General features: G+C 41.5%; 1 protein-coding gene and 1 long non-coding RNA gene across 7 annotated transcripts in view; both read right to left on the reverse strand.

Annotated features, from left to right (window-relative positions):
- LOC117760482 (cytosolic carboxypeptidase 6-like) overlaps positions 1-20787 on the reverse strand; it is a 266877-nt gene that overhangs the window by 22735 nt on the left and 223355 nt on the right. For all 6 annotated transcript variants that reach the window (XM_034583548.1, XM_034583546.1, XM_034583542.1 and 3 more), the window contains 3 exons: positions 7815-7913; positions 5992-6106; positions 3342-3453 (listed from right to left, as the gene is read on the reverse strand). In XM_034583548.1, coding sequence (XP_034439439.1) covers positions 3342-3453; positions 5992-6106; positions 7815-7913 — 326 coding nt within the window. The remainder of the gene's footprint in view (positions 1-3341; positions 3454-5991; positions 6107-7814; positions 7914-20787) is intronic.
- LOC117760487 lies at positions 8892-12875 on the reverse strand. Its single transcript, XR_004613682.1, has 2 exons — positions 12833-12875; positions 8892-9095 (listed from the first exon to the last, which is right to left on the reverse strand). It is a non-coding gene; the product is annotated as an uncharacterized LOC117760487 (long non-coding RNA).

Raw genomic sequence — 20787 nt, forward strand, 5'->3', positions numbered from 1 at the left:
TATGTTAGACTGGAGAGACTGGATATGAAGGTAAATGATTAGATTCATACAGCACTCCTAAACACAGCACTGCACATATCATTCATATACTGCCAGCACAGCCATCAGGGGCTATTTAGGGTTCAGTGTCTTGCCCAAGGACCCTTAAGCTGCAGACTGGAGGACCACACCGTTTGTTATATGACATATTATCCATCCAGCAAACAGCATCGGCCCAGAACACACTGGTATAGAGACCAACTTGTACCAGTCCTTGACGTGGGTTTGTTTCTAAAGCAGCTAATTATCGATCAGTGACTGGGTTTCCTTCTGGTGTAATCTGCCAGTAAGAGGATGTTTAGAGCAGAGCAGTGGGATTTGTCGTAAACCAGAAAATAAATCTAAATGTATTGTAACACAGAGGTTTTCTGTAGAGGAAGCTACAATTACTGTTACTGTAATGTTCCTGAAGTCATGATCATAGGTGATTAAGTTAAGCTGATGGTTACCTCCAGGTTAGCAGGATTACACAAAAGCTACTGAAACAGATTAGTGTGAAAGTTGGTGAGAGGTTTGTGGTTAATTTTAGTGCGATCCTGATCAGGGATCAGTTTTTTTTTTCACTTTCTTTAACATTATGAGGGTGTTTCGCAACAATTTCATTGATTTCTCAGTGAATAATTCATGGATCTTGATAAAAAATAATCAGAGATGTTTTCAGAGACTAATAGAGTGTGTGCAATTTGGTGCCTGAATCAATTTGAATCAAGTGAATTTGAATGTGCTTGGCGGAGGTATGTGCCTTCTGAATGCCCTCTAAGTTTTTTACGTTATGAATCATGAATTCAAATCCAACAGGAATAATATGAACTGAATGAGATTCGAATGTGTTCTACCACACTATACTTAAAGGGTCAAGCTGAAACTCCAAACAAGCTAATTTAGACTGTTCTTTGCTGCACTAAAGGTGCAATTACTATTTTCAAACTGGCTCTTTGTGCAAAATGATTAAATATAAGAGCAGGGGCTTGAACATATAGCTGATTATTCCAGTCCTTCCAGGCCCCCTGAGCTACAGACCTCCACCAGTTAACTGGCTTTGTGGGCACAATTTTAGAGTAGACAGTATGAAAAATAAACTTACATTTGAAAATCACCTCCCATATAGCTCCCTCTCAGTCTCTTATTAAACAAATGACCACACAGAGTTAGCAGCTAGAAAATGCGCCACATATTGCTAGCTTAGCCCGAGTGTTCTGCTGTGGCTTGCTGCTGATCTCATGTTAATGGAGTCCTCCAGCAGAGCCCTCAAACCCTGGTAGCCTCATTAGACTCCATGCCCGCTGTGAGAGATGAGCATGAATGGAGGGCAGCAGCATAGGGGCCTCCTGGCTGCAGGGTTGGCATTGAAACCTGGCATCTGGGAGCCTCAGACATGAGTAGTGTGTCTGATGGATTAGCTGGCTGTGGTGAGAAGCAGATAGAAAAAGAGAGGTTGCCCGAGTCTCCAAATTACTCTGCAAGACTGAAAGCAATCATCGGGGGGGGGGGGGTGGGGGGGAGGGAGGCAACAGGAGGACAAGTGGTGGTGAATGGTTATCAACCGGGAGGGAGAGGGAACGGAAGGTGTCTGACCGCCACGAGTAGACTCAGGAAACATACGGCACAATGTTGGGTTACCCGGCCGGAGAAGTCAGAGTCCAGAGAATACATCTAGGTCCAGTACATATCTATCTATTGAACTGTGGAGTCAGGTGGCAGGTGATTCACTTCTTTAATGGGCTTCAGCAGTGTGAGGTCAAAGTCTGAACTAAAGTCAGCGTATATCTCACTGATGCCCTGTCCACACCAATGTGAGTATTTTGCACAATTCATTTTTTTTATTTTTTCACAAGCACCCTCCAAACTGAAGATTTTCAAAAACTTTCAAAGCTTTGTGTATTTCGTAGCACTTTGGACCGTGAGCCAGAAAGGTTGTAGATGATGTGACGAAACTGATTTCAAATAACTATCAAATATATAAATAAAAGAATTCTCATGTACTATTGTTTTGGTTTTGAAGCTCACATTCTAATGTTCTGCTCTGATATTTGCTGATGTGGACTTTATCATGCTTGTTTGAGCGTTAGTACTCATTCTTGTGCTTTCATCTGGACGGAGATTTTCTTTAAACGCGGAGGGGGAAATATCCGCAGTTGTGTAGACAAGGGTTGGATATATTCAAATTTGTAGGCAACCAATCTTTTTTTTGCTTTTGACCTCTTAACATGAAGCAATGTTTACTTGTAGACTCACCGGTTTTAGTTAAATAATTTCAATAATTAAAGACTGAAGAGGCAAAAATATACATTATTTTCAGAAAATATCGGAAATATACATAATTTAGTGCTGCAGAATTTAATTCATCACCTGAACCTTTGAGGACGGCTCAATTGGCTCAAGTCTGGAACCGTTACTGAAGGTGTGACAGTTACAATTCATTTGTACAGAATCATCTGAGAGAGAGAAGCACACGCTGGCAGGAGAAACACAGATTAATGCATTTGATAAGACATGTTTCTCTATGTAATGCTTCAATACTGTAGTTTGTGTTCGGATGTGTACGTCTGTTTGCTCAGGCTGAGTATGTGCGTTTTTGTGTGTGTATGCGTGTGTGTGTGCGTGTGTGTGTTTGTGTGAATGACAGGCATGACTGGATCACCCTGCCATGACAGTCTATCGATCAGTGTGTCAGCACCAGGGGAAAAGGTTAATCTGCCCCACGCCAGCCCTGCGCCTCACCCCATCTCTGGCCTGCCCCGCATCCCGCCCCAGCCCACTCCCTCTCTTATCAGGATTAGAGGAATGTACAAAAGGGCAGAGTATTCCCAGGACACACACTGACCTTCAATAATCCCACTAACCTGCCGCTCTGCTTATAATTAACATCAGGAACAAAAAGAGAAATCCCTGGCCTGCCTGCATAGAGCTGCTCTGACTGGGAGACTAAATCCGGAGGAGGAAAAAGTTACAGTACAGTTAGAGACTGAAAGCATGGAGACCTGCCTCAGTCATATGTTTTGAATGGCCAGGAGAGGCCATCTGACATTCTAGTGGTGCTGACTAGCCCATCCATGCCCCCCAGTGCACAAACCCCAGACACAGATTGGAGAAACATGCTGAACCAAGCAGGGAGAGGAAAGCTGTTCTTGGGACACAGTAGATATTACTGTGAAGGAATGTTGAGAACAGAATGGAGTACATGTATCTACAGCGTGTGTGTGTGTGTGTGTGTGTGTGTGTGTGTGTGTGTGTGTGTGTGTGTGTGTGTGTGTGTGTGTGTGTGTGTGTGTGTGTGCGTGTGTGTGTGTGTGCCTGCTCACAGGGTCTTGGCTCATCTGCACTATGAGTTGTTTGACAGCGTGCAGCGTGGGGTGGGCCCATGGAGAGGGATCCTGCCAGTGGCGATTCAAGTCGAAGCCCATCAGAGAACACCTGTACACACACACACACACACACACACACACACACACACACACACACACACACACACACACACACACACACACAAATTCAGGGTAAATTATAACCGTGTCTGCCTCATAAAACACATTACAGATGATAAATAGTACCTGTGGAGTTTTTGACCACTGCTGTTGCTATGGATCGATGTGTTTAAGATTTGGTTACCATTTAGTTTGTATCTTGCAGGTCCTGTCATTAGTTTCACACTATTTCACTGATTGATCGACAGAGCTGGTAATAAGTCAATAAATAAAGCACCGTGCCAACACAGGTAAGGAAGAAGGCAACTGCTAGAGAATAATCATGATTGTAAATTTTCCTGTGTCCGGAAACTGGAGAAAACCCCACAGACTTAGGACCATGATCTCTCGTGCTGTGAGGCAATGGTGTTCCATTGCCATGCTGCCCTATATGACCCATGTAGAAAGATTAGAGACCTGATTCATAAAATGGTGTCATTTTGAGTTTTGAGCTCAAGTGTAAAGTCGCAGTAACATGGACATTACTGTTTTGATCATTTGTGGGAATTTTCAGTTTGAGAGCACTACATTTGTAAAATTGAACTAAGCCTAGTTTAAGTAGTTCAAATTCATTTCATGAGTTTTGAAAATGTAAAACTAACTGTGTTAAGTTTCAGGAACTTGGAGGAAAAATTCTATAATCTTCAGACATTGCACACTCATTTTCCTTTTGCTCAGTATAAAGAGTAAGTCTTCATTTGATGTGAAGAACTTACAGATGCAGTGGGTGAAGCTACTTCATACCAGAGTGACAGGTGAGGCAGCTTTTACTAACCTTCATTGTAATGCAAGAAACAACCACGACAAACAGAAAGTTAACATCCTGTGTCTATCTCAGAATACCCAAAAAATTCAAATGAACAAATTGAATGAGGGAAATTCAACTCATCATTAACACATTAACAATAAAATACATTATTTAAATAATTAAATAAACATAACTTGAAAAGATCAATTAATTCCTCAAAATGTTGTATGATTGAAATTACTTTCTTTTATAGGACATATAACCCAGACAAAGATAAACTTAAGACTGGCTGGTTGTATACTTCCATGTTCTAGACTATTGTATCATATTCTAGATCAGTTTATGAAAAGGTTTAAACTGCCCCACTGCAGCTGTTAGAAGTTTTGAACAGTTTGTGACTAAGGTGTTTATATGGAGTGTTCTGATTCTGTTTAGGCTCTGATTAGACTCAGACTATTAGGCTCCATGTGAACATACCTTTTTACTAAATCATTTCCTTTAAATCATCATTTACTAATGATACAGGATATACTGTGGAGCAGTGATACAGGACAGCCAGCCATGAACAAAATACACATCCCAGGTTAAAAGCCATTGATTCTTTGCTCTGCATGTGCCCTGTCCTGTCTGCTCTGCACTGTATACTGCTGAGATGAATGTGTGGTATGTGTGTGTCTGTCTGTGTGACAGACAGAAGGAGAACATGTGTAGCAATGAGCATGTGTGAATGGTGTGGTGAGGACCATCGCTTTTCACCTTCTATCAATATGCTGATCATCCCCACTCAGTGTGAATACAAGCTCATACAATTAGCCTTTAAGAATCATCAATCACAGTCAACAATATTAAAGAACTTGCCTCGGCTGGAGAGCTACTTGCATTCGTTAGCACTGTCTGTCTTTCTGTGCGGTGTTTGCATGTCCTCTCTGTGCCTGTGTGGGATTTCTCTGGGTACTCCAGCTTCCTCCCACAGTCCACAGACATGCAGGTTAGGTCAAATGGCAACTCTAAATTGCCCGTAGGTGGGAATGTGAGGGTGAAAGGTTGGTTGTCCCTTTATATGTGATAGACTGGCGACCTGTTGAGGGTGTATCCTGCCTCTCGCCCAATTTCAGCTGGGATTGGCTGACGAACGCCCCCTGCGACCCTCAAAGGATATATGGTTTAGCTCATGGATGGATGAGCAACAGATTCCCTACAAGTATTTTAACTAGCAGGGGGAATGCTCGGCCACTAGATGGCACTCACAAACACACCAGAGGCACGCTGTTGATGCTTATCTCAATGTGCATTAGTATTCCTGGGGCTGAGCCCATTAAGTAAAAGGCAATGAATAAGGGAAAGACAAGAGAGGAAAACAGAGGAGAGGAGGATGCCCACAGAGCTGCACCAATAGTGTTAAAGCCAGAGAGGAGGAGAAGACGGACAGAGACTGGCAGAGAGAACAGCCCCATGGCCAAATACTATCTCCTAACAAATGCACTGCTGTGAGCTATATGAATTCATTAAGCTCCCTAAAGGTGGAGTTAAGAGGATAAAAACCCACGTAGCAGGATAACCATGTAATGTGTGAATTCTGTCTAATGCGGTGACGCATTCAAATTAAGAATTAAAACATGTGCGTGTGTGCATGTTTGTGTGTGTGTGTGTGTGTGTGTGTGTGTGTGTGTGTGTGTGTGTGTGTGTGTGTGTGTGTGTGTGTGTGTGTGTGTGTGTGTGTGTGTGTGCGTGTGTGTGTACCTGTAGTTGCCCAGGTAGACCCCATCAGGGTTTAGCATGGGGACGATCTTGAAGATCACGTGGTCTCTCAGGATCTGAGCCACAGGATGTTGGCTCACCAGGAAGTCAATCACACCTATACACACGTACACAAAGACAAACACACACACACACATAGGGGAAAAAAGACTTGAATAGAAAACCGAAGACAGGCTGGCAGTTAATTGAGTTTTGAGAAACAAAAGGAGAAGGAAGGACAGTGAGGGGCATCATCAGAATCAGGGGAGGAATAGGAGACGTCAAGCCTAAATCGATACAAATGGAATGGAGCTGACGGCGCTGGAAAAACAGACAGCACACAGCGGGCGAGAAGCCAACTCATCTGATTCATGATGATGCACACACACATACTGAAACACACACACACACACAGCAAGATATTATAGGTAGATGGACAGATGGACAGATGGACAGATAGATAGATAGATAGATAGATAGATAGATAGATAGATAGACAGATAGACAGATAGATAGACAGATAGATAGATAGATAGATAGATAGATAGATAGATAGATAGATAGATAGATAGATAGATAGATAGATAGATAGATAGATACATAGAAAGAAAGAAAGAAAGAAAACACCATCTGTGCACCTTGTTAACTTTAATGGACTTTCCTAAGACTGTCTCACTGAGCTGAAGTGCTGGACAGGGACCACTGTGAAAGGTAAGGCCGTGCCCTCAGCCTCTCTATCACACCATCCCTCCCCTCCTCAGACCTGCTCCATATATAAACAAGGAGGTGTGACCCAGAAGGAGTGAACCTGCCTGTTCACCTCAGTCGGGAGCAAGAGAGTCAGTTAGATCAGGCTAAATTTGTCTTTTAGGTTGTTGTACTGCACAAGGAGACAATTTCCAATAGGTTCCACAGCATTTCAAGCTCAGGAGCAGAGACAAGGCAACTTCTAAGATATCCTCGAACTCACACTGTTTTTCCTGAGACATTATACAGAAACACTGGTTCTTGTACCTATTCCAGTCACTTTCAGACAGCTGGGTTCAGGTGCAGAGCATCTGTCTTGTACAATGTATTAACAGGAGAAAAATAAATATTAATTGATGAGTTTATAATGTATGTGGTATGATTCAAAATAAGGTACTGAAAATTATGTTTTACGTTGCAACAGGGTGGAAAAAGCAGGCAATTGCCTAAGGCCCCGCGTTTATCTTAGTTCTCAGAAACGACACTTCTGTGAGAATCATTTAAGTATTATGACCGCCTATGCAACAACACCCTGATCGAAAAAACCCTAACAAGGCCCAATGCCACTAGCCTTCTCCTAAAAGCTTCATATTTGCGATGTTTGGTTGAAGACTAAAATAAATAAATGTTTTTTATTGTGTGTCTGGGATGTCTATGCACTTTGTTCCTGATTTTAATACTAAGATAATTGTTTAAAGATTGAAATGGAATGGAAACGGAATGCTGTGGATTGATTTTCTTATTTCAGTTTGGTTTAGGCCCCCCTAGGTCCCTTTTACCTGGGGCCCCTAAAGTTCCTTGAAACACCCCTGCCTGTGAAGACAGTTGTATCAATACTGTACGTGGTAACGATTTTTCAAAGTAAATACCAACTGCTGATATGTCTTCAGTTTCATTGGGCATCATACTGTGTGTCATGGTGTCCCATATGAAATGAGACATTTGTTTTCTACAAATTCAAAACATCATTTATTGTTTAAGTCTAGAGTGTGGTTATTAGCAAACAATAAACAGAGCAGAGGTGCAGAATCTAAATGAATCCAATCAACCAGAGCGTTGACCCAACATTCAAACTTTACCTTGACAGATGAAGGAGGCCGGAGACTCTCCAGGGTGAACACGAGACGTAAGAAAGACCAGCTTCTTCTCCTTTTCTGGACTCAGGTGGCCTGGGGCTTCTTTAAGGTTTTAACGAAGGTAGAGGGAGAAAGATGTGATGTTGTTAATACCCAGAAGTAGACATGAAATTCTAAAAAAACTCTAAGCCTTTGATGAATAAATTATTATGATTTTAAGTTGGTAACAGAATAAGATATTTACAACAGATATAGATATCTCTATAAGCTAAATCTAGTGGGAGACTTGAGGTCAAAACACACACTAACCTGGCTGTCCATATTCAGCCAGACACACATGAATCAAACATCAAACCAACACATGGCACAGAATATTTAACAGTCGAGGTAAATTATAAATCTGTGGAGGTTGGGACCAGGCAGCCACAGGTGTGACCTGACAGAGGTCTCCTCTCTGAATGGGGGTCTCCAGGTCTGGCTGAAGACGTCTCTCTGGCTAGACGCTTCTCTCACCCCCTCTAACTCTGCTTTAAAGGGCATATTGGACTGATGAATCGGACCTTGGTCACTTTCCTTGAGCATTTCCAGTCATTCTACTCTTGAATTTTTTTTGCATAAATAAGGGTGAATAAAAACCTTACAACAAACTTAATCAAATGGGAGCATGTGGACATGGAGACATTTTTCTAAAACAAAGACAGAGACCGTTCTGTCCTCAAAACAAATCAGAGATTATATAGTGTTCTTGTGATATAAATGACTACATCTGAAGCATTCAATTACAGAAGCATGACCTCAAGTGTTTCCTTCATTACTGATAACTGCTGCGAAATGTTTGAGGCTAAATTCCAGAGATGGTCTGTGGTGTATTTGAAGCCAAGATCAAAAAGACAGAAAATGCTTAATTCTAAAAGTCAAATTAACCTTCACTTGTAAGAGGTTTTATTAACCTCACATGCTGAGGATCGTTCTCAGTTGCATTCCTCGAGGACGGTGCGATGAAAAGGCTAAATTACAGAAAAACACATACGCTGCATTCTGCCTTTCCAGCGCAGTGGAAAAAAAACACAGAGGTCAAAATTTTGCTGTTTTCTTGGCCAGTGTTTCTCCTCTCATCTGCTGCTGCTAATGGATGAAAGTGATTGTGTGCCTCATTGCTATACACAAACTTAATATCTTATTGATTCTTCCACCTTCCTCTGCTGAGCAGAGAAAATGCTAATTAGCAACAGGCTACGCACCTTTCCTTCTCCTTAATTCCAATTGTGCCTCTGAGTGGTATGACTGTGTGAGTGTGTGTGTACATGCGTGTCTGTTTGAGTGGTTAGGAGTCGTAAACAAAAAAAGCGTTGTTCCATTAAAGAACTCTCCCTCTGATTTTATTTCGCTTTTCTCTCCTTCTGCCATTCACAGAGACAAATGGCTTTGCCATTCAGGAGTCTCCGCGGAGCGGGGCGGGCCGTTTGTTGTAAATGTGAGTGCTTGCGGTTTGGCCGGCCGCTGGGTGCTTGGTGGCTGTGAAATTCCATCACTTAGAAATTGTGCTCTGGCCTCGACCCCAGGCCACCACACTGGCTCCTAATACAAGAGCGCAGACATAACACACACTCAAGTACAAACCCATTGTATTGTGCAAAGCTGCAATTAGGAAACGGAAAAAGCATAGGCGCACACACACACGCACACATACACACACAGCTGATCTCCCTACAGTAAAACCAAGAACCAGAAAGTTGTGAGCCAAACAAGAGGCAGCTGCCAAGGTCCCGACTGTTTGGGAATTCAACCATTGTGGCCATGCTACATTTAGTCTCAGTGCTAGTGTGCCCTTGCTGCTTCATCTTCCAGCAGCTTCTGGAGCTTACAGTGGATCCACTGTTTATCCCACATCGTTCTGCTCTGTGTGTGTGTTTGTGTGTGTTTATGTGCGTGACAGTCTCCTCAGGGCTCTTACAAATGCTCCCCAAGTAGTTGTTGTGTTTATGTGTCTGTATCTTTGCATTCCTCTGTATCTAACTGTGCCCAGTCAAGCATTGTAGCACAAAATTAAGTCCTGCTATTCCATAGGCACCGCAACATCCAGCGGGAACCTGGGGGAGAAAAACACCAGAGCCAGGTTGTGTAGGGGAAATCCTACATTTGGGTTTGGTGTGGGTGACACGAAAGATCAAGGTTGAGGTCAACTTTAGGTTGAGCCTCAAGAATACATGTACTGCAGCGTCTTCTCTTGACCTCAGGGTGTCAGTAGAGATCAACAGGCGGGGTGGCTGTGATAGGAGGGCGGTGGAAAGTTGAACGAAAGACCAGTAAAAAAGAGAGAGAGGCTGAGGGATTAGACTGAAAGATCGCTTTCCAACGCAGCACAAATGATCGAACTCTCTTTCCTGGAAAAACTTTTTTTCTTTTATTTGCTGACTTAAATTGTAGTAGGAGGGAAGAACAACAGAGAACAGCCGTGTCTCAAACACAAATGGCCTCCATGAAGAATGTTGAGCTGAATGTCAGATCAGCTTTAGCGACAGTGCATACATATGAGGAGAAAAACATTTGTACTCAATCAATCCACTTTGTTTGATTGTCTTGATTAATAAGATGAGCTACATTTTCATTTTCAGTGTGGTAAATACTGGGTTTGCATTGCACGTGTGTACATAGAACCTACAACTAACAATTATTTAAATTACTGATTACCCTCTGATTGTATTCTTGATTAGTTGATTTATTATTTAGTGTATGAAATCACGAAAAACTCTCTCTGAGCACCACTGAGACTGATGCATGGTTTTATAACTAGCAGATTAGATTACTACGCTAACGCTTTGCTCTCTGGTCGACCAAAGAACACAATTAATCAGCTAATTCAAAACTCTGCTACACGACTACTGACTAAGACCACACATAACAGAAAATTACACACAACCCACATCACAGCTATTTTAAAATCAGCAGGACATGGACTCGCACCAGACTACTTATCAGAAATGATTAAGGTTTATGAACCAGGAGGACCCCTCCGATCCTCTGGATTTTCTCCTTAAGCTGTTCCATAAAGCAGAACCAAAACAGTTGGTGGTGCTGCTTCCAGCCACTACGCTGGAGAAGCCTTCCAAAGGATCTGAGATGAGATGAAAAGATTGATATTTTTCAACGTAAATTAAAAACCCATCAATTGATTCTGGCTTTTATGTCTTGTTTTATAATTCTATAGTTGTCTTATCTGTATTTATTTTGTATCATTTATCTTTTATTGTTGTCTTTTCTGTTATTTATTGCTTTTTTTGCATTCGTATCTAAATTTATAGGGTTTTAACTCAATTTTAATTCATTTCTAACATCATGTTTTGTCAGTCCCCTGTTTAGCATTTGATTTATTTGAAAGGTGCTGTATAAATACATTTTGACATTTCAGTGACATTTCTAAATCCCTTATTTGATCAACACAGTCCAAACCCCAGATCAGCTCTAGTAGTCATGTGCCTGGCATCTAATTGTAACTCGTATTTGTGACTTTAATCCTTCACCGAAGTCTCGCTGCTGTGAAAGTACTTCCGAGAGGTCATGTCTCTCATTTGTGAAGCTTTTTAACGTCACTTCATCACAGGCCTCTCTGGGCCCGTCGCCGAACACGACTGAAATAAAATATATCTAGGAATTAGGGAGAGAGGGATGGCGTGAGAGAGGAAATGTGTGTGTAAGAGAGTGGAGGTGTATGCTGCAGCAGGAGGGCGGAGGCTGCTCGGGGTGGAGGGGAACGTGACAATGAGTGAGTGAAAGTGGCAGAGGGAAAATTTATGCCCACACTTCCAAATCAAAGTGCTCCCCTCAGCATATTTCTCACCTGCCAAAGTCACGCGCTGCACTGTACGGCTCATTCTCTTGCAGCTTGTCAGGAGGAAATAAAGAATTAAAAGATGTCCGACTACGATCAGCTCTGATAAATATGTAAATGACAGAAGGGAAGAAAAGTGCCTGTGAAAAACAACATAAATCTAATGGATTCTGAAGGTCAGGCCTGATTGTGCTGGTCAGCTCTTTCTGTGGCAGCGGGTCTTGGGAACTTTGGGTTCAGTCTCATATAAGTTGTGACATGATGTAATTAACTGAGCTCATCCTCATCATTCTTCCTCAGCGGGTACAAAGGAAGCCCTGTCAGGATCGTCTTGAAAACTCGTGGAATATATTTAAATACATTTACTAACTTTCATAATAAATTTGATTTGAGCAGAAGCAGATTTTGCTTACTCTTTAATCTCATCGCTGTCCAAACTTTCCTACATGTAAGGCTGAGGGACGATTTTAAGACTGGCACTAAAATTTATGAGAGCATTTATCTTATTGGACAGCAAATAGCATCTTAGGTTTTATAATGGAGCAGATGAAATATGGGTATCTAAACTCTTTGGCACACGACGAAGAGGGAAAATATGCTACAGTATAAACTGCAAGCCTGCGTCATACTGCACAGTAATACAATAAAAAAAAAACAATGTCACACTGGGCACAGCTTTATACCACATTATACAACAACTCTCAAACCAAGGCCTCTGTATATCTCTCTCGCCTCTCTCTGCTCTGTGGGTTTTACACTGTAATAAATTAGCCTCACTTTAGTGAGATGGCAACAAGACACGCTTGGCGCCCTGCTCAGTGCGTCACATCGAGGATGGGCCCGAGCTGTAAATTGTCACCGCCGCTGAATTTATACAGAGCCTTGGGACGAGATGCAGCACCGCGCACTGCCCAGCTGAGTGAGCCCCAACAAGCATCAAAGATCTGCACTTCTTCAACCAGCCCACACACCCACCCCTCGCTCCACCTGCTAACACCACCCACTCCGCCACCTCAAGGACAGAGAGAGAGAGAGAGAGAGAGGAAGAAAGAGAGAAGAAAAGGAGAGGCAGGGATGTTGGCTGAACTGTAGAGAGCTCTAAAGTGATAAAGAGTTTTATGATGCCGTTTTCTTCCCCCAGTGTTTGACCAGGTCCCTGACTTAAATTTTGTTTTATTGTGTGCATGTGTACGTGTGTGTGTGTGTGTGTGTGTGTGTGTGTGTGTGTGTGTGTGTGTGTGTGTGTGTGTGTGTGTGTGTGTGTGTGTGTGTGTGTAGGTGTGTGTGTGTGTAGGTGCTGCAGAGCCCGTGGCGTGCTGCAGATTTATTCAGCATTCAGCTCATCTTATCGTGTGGAAGGCAGGGGCCCTGCCAAGGCCTCCTCACACTTCATTCATAAAGCATCCCCCTGTCACTTCACATATTGCACAGCTAAAGTCTCACAGAGGCGCAGGGTGGAGGGAATGAGTCCCCTCATAAACACTGCTAATTCACATGAAATAGGAACGCAGTGTTTTCTCTGGGCATCTGAGACGTCTGGGAAAAGAAGACTACCGAGGGAATGATGTTTACACGGACAGATAGACAGACAAAGACAAAGCGGATGATTGATGAAAAGACAGAGGACAGTGAAGGGGACAGAGAGACAAATAAAAAGACAAACGAAAGAAGAATGACACATAAAACTTCCTCCTGTTCTGGTTTTTAAATTGATCTCTTTTCAATGATGGTTGTCTCAACAACCAGTACATCCAATCATTAAAGTCTTTTTTTATCACTGATTAATAGTTTGTATTTAAATTTTTCATTATAGTATAGTTATATACAGGATTATAGACCTTCAACCAACAAACTAAATTAAACTTATGTAAATGGAATACTGGAAAATTGGAATAAAAATGATGAAGATTATTATTTTTGCTGACTTTTATGTGACATGAAATCTTCCTTCGTCCTGTCGTCTGTTTTTCTCTGCACTCCCTCGTCTGAGCCCACCTTCCTTCTTCACTTCCTCTCTTTCTCCTCCACCATCACAGCTATCTAGGATGTGTACGCAGCTGAAGAGAGTAATCATAGGAATGGGTTGGCCAGAGGTGTGTATGTGAGTGTGTGTCTGTTTTTTTATATAGAGAGAGAGAAAGACAGAGAGAGAGAGAGAGAGAGAGAGAGAGAGAGAGAGAGAGAGAGAGAGAGAGAGAGAGAGAGGTTTACAATGGCTACGTCGAGACACTCCAATTGGCATCACGTCCAGACAGAACGGGGAGGGACAGAAAGAAGGAGAGAAAAGAAAATTAGGAGAGTCATAAAAGGGGCAAACGATAAAGACAAAGACACATAAAAAGAGAGAGAGAGAGACCGAGAGAGAAAGATTGAAGAGCAGAGGAAACCCTTGAGAAGAAAGCATGTAAATATACCAACGGCGGGCCTCTTAAGTGGAGATGAAGAGGCGGCAGGATAAAAAGCTCTGAGCGCTGTGTGATTATGGATCAATTTGCCGCAATCAAGCCCCCTCATGGCTGGTCCCTGTGAAATGGAGAGGTCTGTGCTCCTCAAGGGCAGCCGTGGTGACATTGGAGGTCACAGAAGACAGGAGTGACAGAGTGACAAAGGGAGACACGCAAACAGACATGCGAGCATCATAAGCACGGGAAGGAGGGGAAACGCTCCGTCTCAAACAAGGTGTGAGCCGGACATCAGCATTCCAGCCCTCGCCGCAGGGCTGTCTAATTATGTAAATGGGGAAGAGGTGGTGGGGAGATGCACGCCTTTGGCCATCATTGACCATGGAGCAGACTGGTACTACTGTCAGCTCTGGTCCTGTTAGTGCCGCAAATGAGTACTCATGTGGATACAGCATAACAATAATAAACCAAATGAGGACTACCCTATTTCATAAACCACTCAGCACTGAATTAAAGCAGCAGAGTCTTGTACTGACACGAACACAGCAAAGCTAAAAGAGGAACTTAAAGGTCCAGGGTGAAGGATTTAGGGAGATCTATTGACAGAAATGTAATATAATATTCATAAATGTTTTTTTCATTAGTGTATTAATGACCTGAATCTAAGATGTTTCTACAGTAGCCTTGAAAGAACAAACACTCTCTCATGAGGGCCTCACATTTTTATGTTACCTGAAGGTCACAGTAGGTCATACATGATTGGAAGGGGAAGTTGAGGCGAGGAGTCTGTTAGTTGCAACATACAAGCTCACCAATGGATGCCAGCAAAGCCTGGTTCCCAAGCCTAGATTATTTGACTAGATTCCTTCCTCTTTCCAAAATTTGGAACTCAGCCCCAGATCTGAGCCAAAGTGGAGGTGGAATGGCAGTCGCTAATCGCTACGTGTGAACTCTTCAAAGATGCAATTTGTGAGGCTCGCTGAAATGTTGAAAACTACAGCCAATCAGAGCAGACAACATACTAGCCTGGGGTTTCTCCTGGTGAAAGATTGTGCAGTGTGTGACCCCCTTGTGGCCAGTCAGTTGTGCAGCATCCACATTTAGTCCTGTAGTGTGAACTGCACAGAGATCCCACGACTTTGAGAGTTGTGTAGTGTGAACTTGGCATATATCCCACATACTGAACATTTAACACCAGGAGGGTGCTGTTCACTCTTAAATAACATTTAAGTTGAATAGCCTAGGGCATGGAAAAACAATCAAATACTGTAGTTTTATAAATATGCCACTGAAGGTGAATCATATTAAGACATAAATGTTTTATTACCATGAGGGATTTAACTGTCATTCACTGAAAAGCTATAAACAGTCAAGGTTGAATGAACCATTATGTTCTTCAGTGTGTGCGTTCATCAACATGACCTTGACAGAATAAGTCATTAGAGGTTATAAATTAATATTTTTTTCATTCATTTTGATTAAAAAATATTTTTTACTGATTTAAAGTTTGGAATAATTTGGAGCTACATTCATGTTCTAATAAGCAGAACTGCGTGCTCGTTATAATGTTTCTCATTCTAAATGCTGGGGTCAATAAAATATGGTTACATGCAATGCAAGGTTTAGAAATCCTCCCTCGTTTCCACGGTCTGCTGTGAGTATGTGAGCCTTTATTCTTTGTCTAGTCTTCAGCACCAACAACAACTTCAAGCTTTTCTTCATGCCACTTAGAAGCAGCCGGTATCTCTTACAGTCACACACTGTTTTGTGGAGCCCTGTAACTGTGGAGCACGAGTGTGATAGACAGTTAGCACTGAGTGGTAGACAGAGATTCACTGAGAGAGAGACAAAGAGGGAGCTCTGTCATGTATCAAAAGCAATGGGCCCTTTTAGCGATATGATACGGACGTCTGGTGCAAAGTCAGAGATGCGGACTGCTTAGGGTTTCAAGGCATTGGTCACAGGCCTCTGTGAAACCCTGACTTCTCCTCTCTTGCCTTCAGAAAATGATGACAGGAGGAGAAGCACATAAAAAGGAGGGATGGCTGGTCTGTGCGCCGCATGATACAGAATCAGAGGCGGCCAGTAATGGCATTTTTTGAAGAATGTGCCACTGAACTTTAAGGGCTGACTTTCTTGAAAGGACAAGTTACAAATAGGAAGAAAGGAGACGGAGAAATGATTTCCCAGGGATATACCCCCCACTGTGTTGCCCTATCGCAGCACCACACTGAGGGAGTGTGTTCCTCTGTGTGTGTGTGCGGGTGTGTGGGTACGGCACATGACCGTGTATTTGAACAACGCAAGGAAAAATGGTTGCATGTGCACAAGCGGACATACAGTACAGGGACACCTCTGGCTGAACTGGAGCAGAGTGTGGACAGAGAGGACACAGTTTGTTCTTCAATGTCATTCAGGCCACTGTTGCTCAGAGAGAAGTTGTAACCAAAATCCATCTGACAAGCAGAGCAGAACAGACAGACGCAGACAGAACTGATCTGTAGTTCTTTATTACTCCGTCTCTTCCTACCTATCAATAATTTCTGAGCCGCAGCAATACAGCCGGGCTGAGGTAAACAACCATAGTGCATCCCAGCTTTAATAACGACCATTGCGCCTCCAAGCTGTCTTTCAGTCAATTTTTCTTCCTTTCTATTCTGTTTGATTCTACCTCTTTTCTTGTCTCTCTCCTCTTTTTTCACCTCACACCTCCAAAGCAACTCAAAGTTACTGTAGATCACATTCAATCTGCAGCCCTGCTGGTGTGTGTGTGTGTGTGTGTGTGTGTGTGTGTGTGTGTGTGTGTGTGTGTGTGTGTGTGTGTGTGTGTGTGTGTGTGTGTGTGTGTGTGTGTGTGTGTGTGTGTGGTCATGTGTGCATCGCAGGCATCAGCGCAGCTCGGCGGCAGCGACAATGTCATTCAGCAGTTTAGTAACAGGCCATTACCTTGTTAATATCAGCCTAATGGGCGGTCTGCTATTTATTTTAAACCACAGTCATGTTTGTGCCATTATCAGCCACTTAGTGCTCCACTTAAAGCAACAGTCCACCGGGACACACCAAAAAACAATAACAACATAACAAAGACAATGTGATAATTGGCCCTGTCTCTTTATTAGCGCCACACAAAATAAGGAGCCAACGACATTTTGCTTTACACCCCTTCCCACTTTTCACACAGTTCTCAGACGTGAGAGGAAAACAGAACTTGTACACTTTGTAAGAAATAATTATTTTAGGTCTTTGGCTTGTTGAGTTTATAGGAATTTTCAATTTTATGTTGTGAAAAGTTCAAATAAACCCAATATCATGTTAGGTAAAGATATGTATCTACACACAGTCAGCAAAAATGTATCTGTGTTATTTATAGAAAGAAAGTATTTAGTGTGAATGCTTCTTTCAGAGATATTTGAAAGGTCACAGTAGGTGGTGTGTGTTTATATTTACATGGGTCAGTCGTGGTCAAACAACAAAAGTGTGTCGCTTTAAATGTCACAAGGAATTATGGAACCGCATTTTCGCCAATAAGAAGGAAGAACTTTTTCTTAGCGTTTAGAGAATTCAACCAGCTCTTATCGTGGCCTCCACTCAGATACTTTGAGTTCATTCCAGTCAGTTAGGAACTTAAAGCAGAAAAGACTTGACCTCTGGATTGAGTCTTTGTAGTGTCTTTATTGGTTTGTGTGTTTTCTGTCTGGTTAGTTTTCTTTGTGTTCATTGTGAGTAATTTCCTGTCTCCTGGATATTTGACTGCCAGCTCACTCACCTCATCTATCTGTAAACCGGTTTATGACACATTGGAGTAACTTCACAGCATTTAATTGACTTCCTGTGTGTCTGTGTTTAGGTGACTGTTGGCTAATTACATCTGCTCTGTACTTTCTGTACTTCCTTACTTGAGTATTTCCCTTTTCTTGTTCTTTCCTCTGCTCCTCGACTTCGACTTTTTACTTGACCATTTTTTGCGAGCATTAGTTGTTGATTCAGATTATAAAAGAAATAATATTATACTAATGATGATGGGTTAAGCTACCAAGCTGTATATAGAGTAATCACAACTATGACACAGTCATGTATGTTCTGAAAAGGCTAATTCGGTTAGAGTTGTTCTCTGTTTTGATACTGATGATATATTTAATTTAATCAAATAATATACAAACTATACTATACTAGAAACTAACGTCTACTATACTGTACTATACTGTACTATACTATACTATTACTATACTAAATTGTAACTATACTAAACGTAACTAAACTATAACTATTCAATTCTGTACTAAACTTTAACTCTAATAAACTATACTATACTATAAACACTATTACAGAGGTATTTTTACACTGTCATACTTGTAGAAACAGAAATGAATACTACCACCACCACATTCAATGGGATGATACTTAAAATACTAACACTGAAATTGTGTTGGAACAATCATTGCTTTGTCTTACAAATGTACAAACAGACAACGACATGTATCATTACTAGTGATGTGCATCATTTTCTCCCACAGTGGTTTTCTTCATACTCACTGGAGGGAGCCAAGATATTTTACTATTATTGTTACAAGCAATAGTTCAGCATTTTGTGAGGAACCCTTATTTGCTTTATTTAATAGTTGTAACAAGTTCTTATCTTTTCCTGTCAAGCGCTAATGTAAAGCATCTCTGCTTGTTGCCAGGCACTTTCAGTGTGCTGCTACTGCTGTTTACTGTGGAATATGCTACAGAATTTAACTCCCACTACAGTTTCAAACTGTCAGTTTTACACTTTCTTTGTTTATGGATCGAACATATATGCTAAAACTCAATAATTGCAGCTTTAAGTGCACCATCTTTGAATATTAGATGTAGGAAGGCTACTTTTACTCTGCTACAGTTATTGCCTAAAATGTTGCACTAATCCTTAAGAACATCTCCTGATAGAGAATTTATGAGTAGATAAAGTTTGCTCCTAGCAGCAGTCTTTATTTCTGCCAGATTTACAATTTTTGCCATTTTTAGGTGACCAGGCCTTTTCTGTCAGGAGACTCACTCTCCTTATCCTCTTTCAAATCTCTCGTAAAGACACATTTTTATAGGTGTGTTTTCAACTAGTTCTGATCTTACCGTCTATTTTAATCATTTTATAATGTTTTATTTTATCTTGTTTTTACTATTTTCTCATCTGTAATGGGTTTATTTCTGAATTTGTGCTCTAATGTTGTGTGACCTTTAAATTGCTTTGAATTGTTTCCTATAGTTTAACTTGTAAAGCACCTAAGAACCTTTTGTCTGAAAGGTGCTATATAAATAAAGTTTATTATTATTATAATTATAATTATTATTACAATTATGTTTATATTATTATTAGTGTTAAAAACCCATATGGACAATGTGTGGTTTATACAAGATATTGTCCCACATAAATTATTTATCACCCATTTAAAACCCCTGGATTTGGATAAAATGGACTAAAACAAGATGGCAGATAATGCCAAATTTAATGATGAAATACATACCAATACGTTTGAGTGTATCCATAAATAAGAAACATATGATTATCCCATTTTACAGTTGAGTGATATAAATACAGAAAACATGACAAACTATAGCCTGCAGGTCTTTTCTTGCTTTTCCCCCCCCATCTCAAAGTAAATCAGCTCTCTTTCAGAATCAGTAACTTCTCTCTGAAGTCTGAGAGGAAGAAGTCCTGCTACGGAGACACGGTCCACAGCGGCGCATCAATCGTTTACAAAGACTTTGAACTCGGTTGTGGGTTTGTTCAGCTCTTTAGTGATTTCCAAAGCTTTCAGCCCAATATCAGCTCTAGTAATGGGCAATTCTTTTCATTTTTCAGACATAAAGTCACCCTTTCTCCTGCCAAGCTTTTTTAAAGCAGCCCGCTTTGGGACACTGGAAAGATTTTGTCTGACTCCTGGCACATTTTATAAGACTGTCACTGAGGACTCACAGTCTGGGCTGTTGTTCAATGACTCCTGCTTATTGATCATCATATGTCCGTCCGTCACTAAGCTTTATAATGTTGAAATGAAGCTTTTGTGTTCCAGTCTCTTTTCTTTTGTAAGGACATTAATATCTGATCTCAAAATGTAAGACAACCTCACTTTTACAAATGTAATTCATTCACATTCAGACAGGAACAACTCTGACACTGGTCACACAAAATGTCCAGAACAAAATACTGCAGATCAATTCTCATTGAATTTCAAGATGTTCCACGTATTTTGCTGATGTTGCACCCTGAGAGGATGAGAAACACCCCAGTCCTTTTCTTTTCAGGTTTCAAATGTTTGATCTAGATCTGTTTGAAACGTATCAGCTGCCTGATGAGCACAAGGACCAGTAAACAGATTTTGTTGCAATAGCTGATAAGGAGAGGGGACATGGTCAAATCAACATGGACTCAGTAGACCGCACACCTCTGCAAATAAATAAATTCAATCAAGCTGCACCGAATTTCACACAAATATCAGTCCCCTGAATATGCCAGATTTGTTTTAATCAAGATCCATGATTTATTCCCTGGATTTAAATCCTTAGCCAGATCCAAAATGTAATGGTTTCTCCTCTGATGAATACCACATCATTCCACCAACTTGTGTGCTAATCCGTCCAGTTGTTTTTGTGTAACCCTAACCCTAACACAAACAAACAACCCAAACAATCTCCTTGGCAGAGATAAAAAGACATGGAGGAGAGGACAAACGCGTGTGGCATGAATCCTCAGGAGATCAATATCCCC

Source organism: Hippoglossus hippoglossus, chromosome 4, assembly GCF_009819705.1.
Source record: "Hippoglossus hippoglossus isolate fHipHip1 chromosome 4, fHipHip1.pri, whole genome shotgun sequence".
NCBI classification, from domain to species: domain Eukaryota; kingdom Metazoa; phylum Chordata; class Actinopteri; order Pleuronectiformes; family Pleuronectidae; genus Hippoglossus; species Hippoglossus hippoglossus.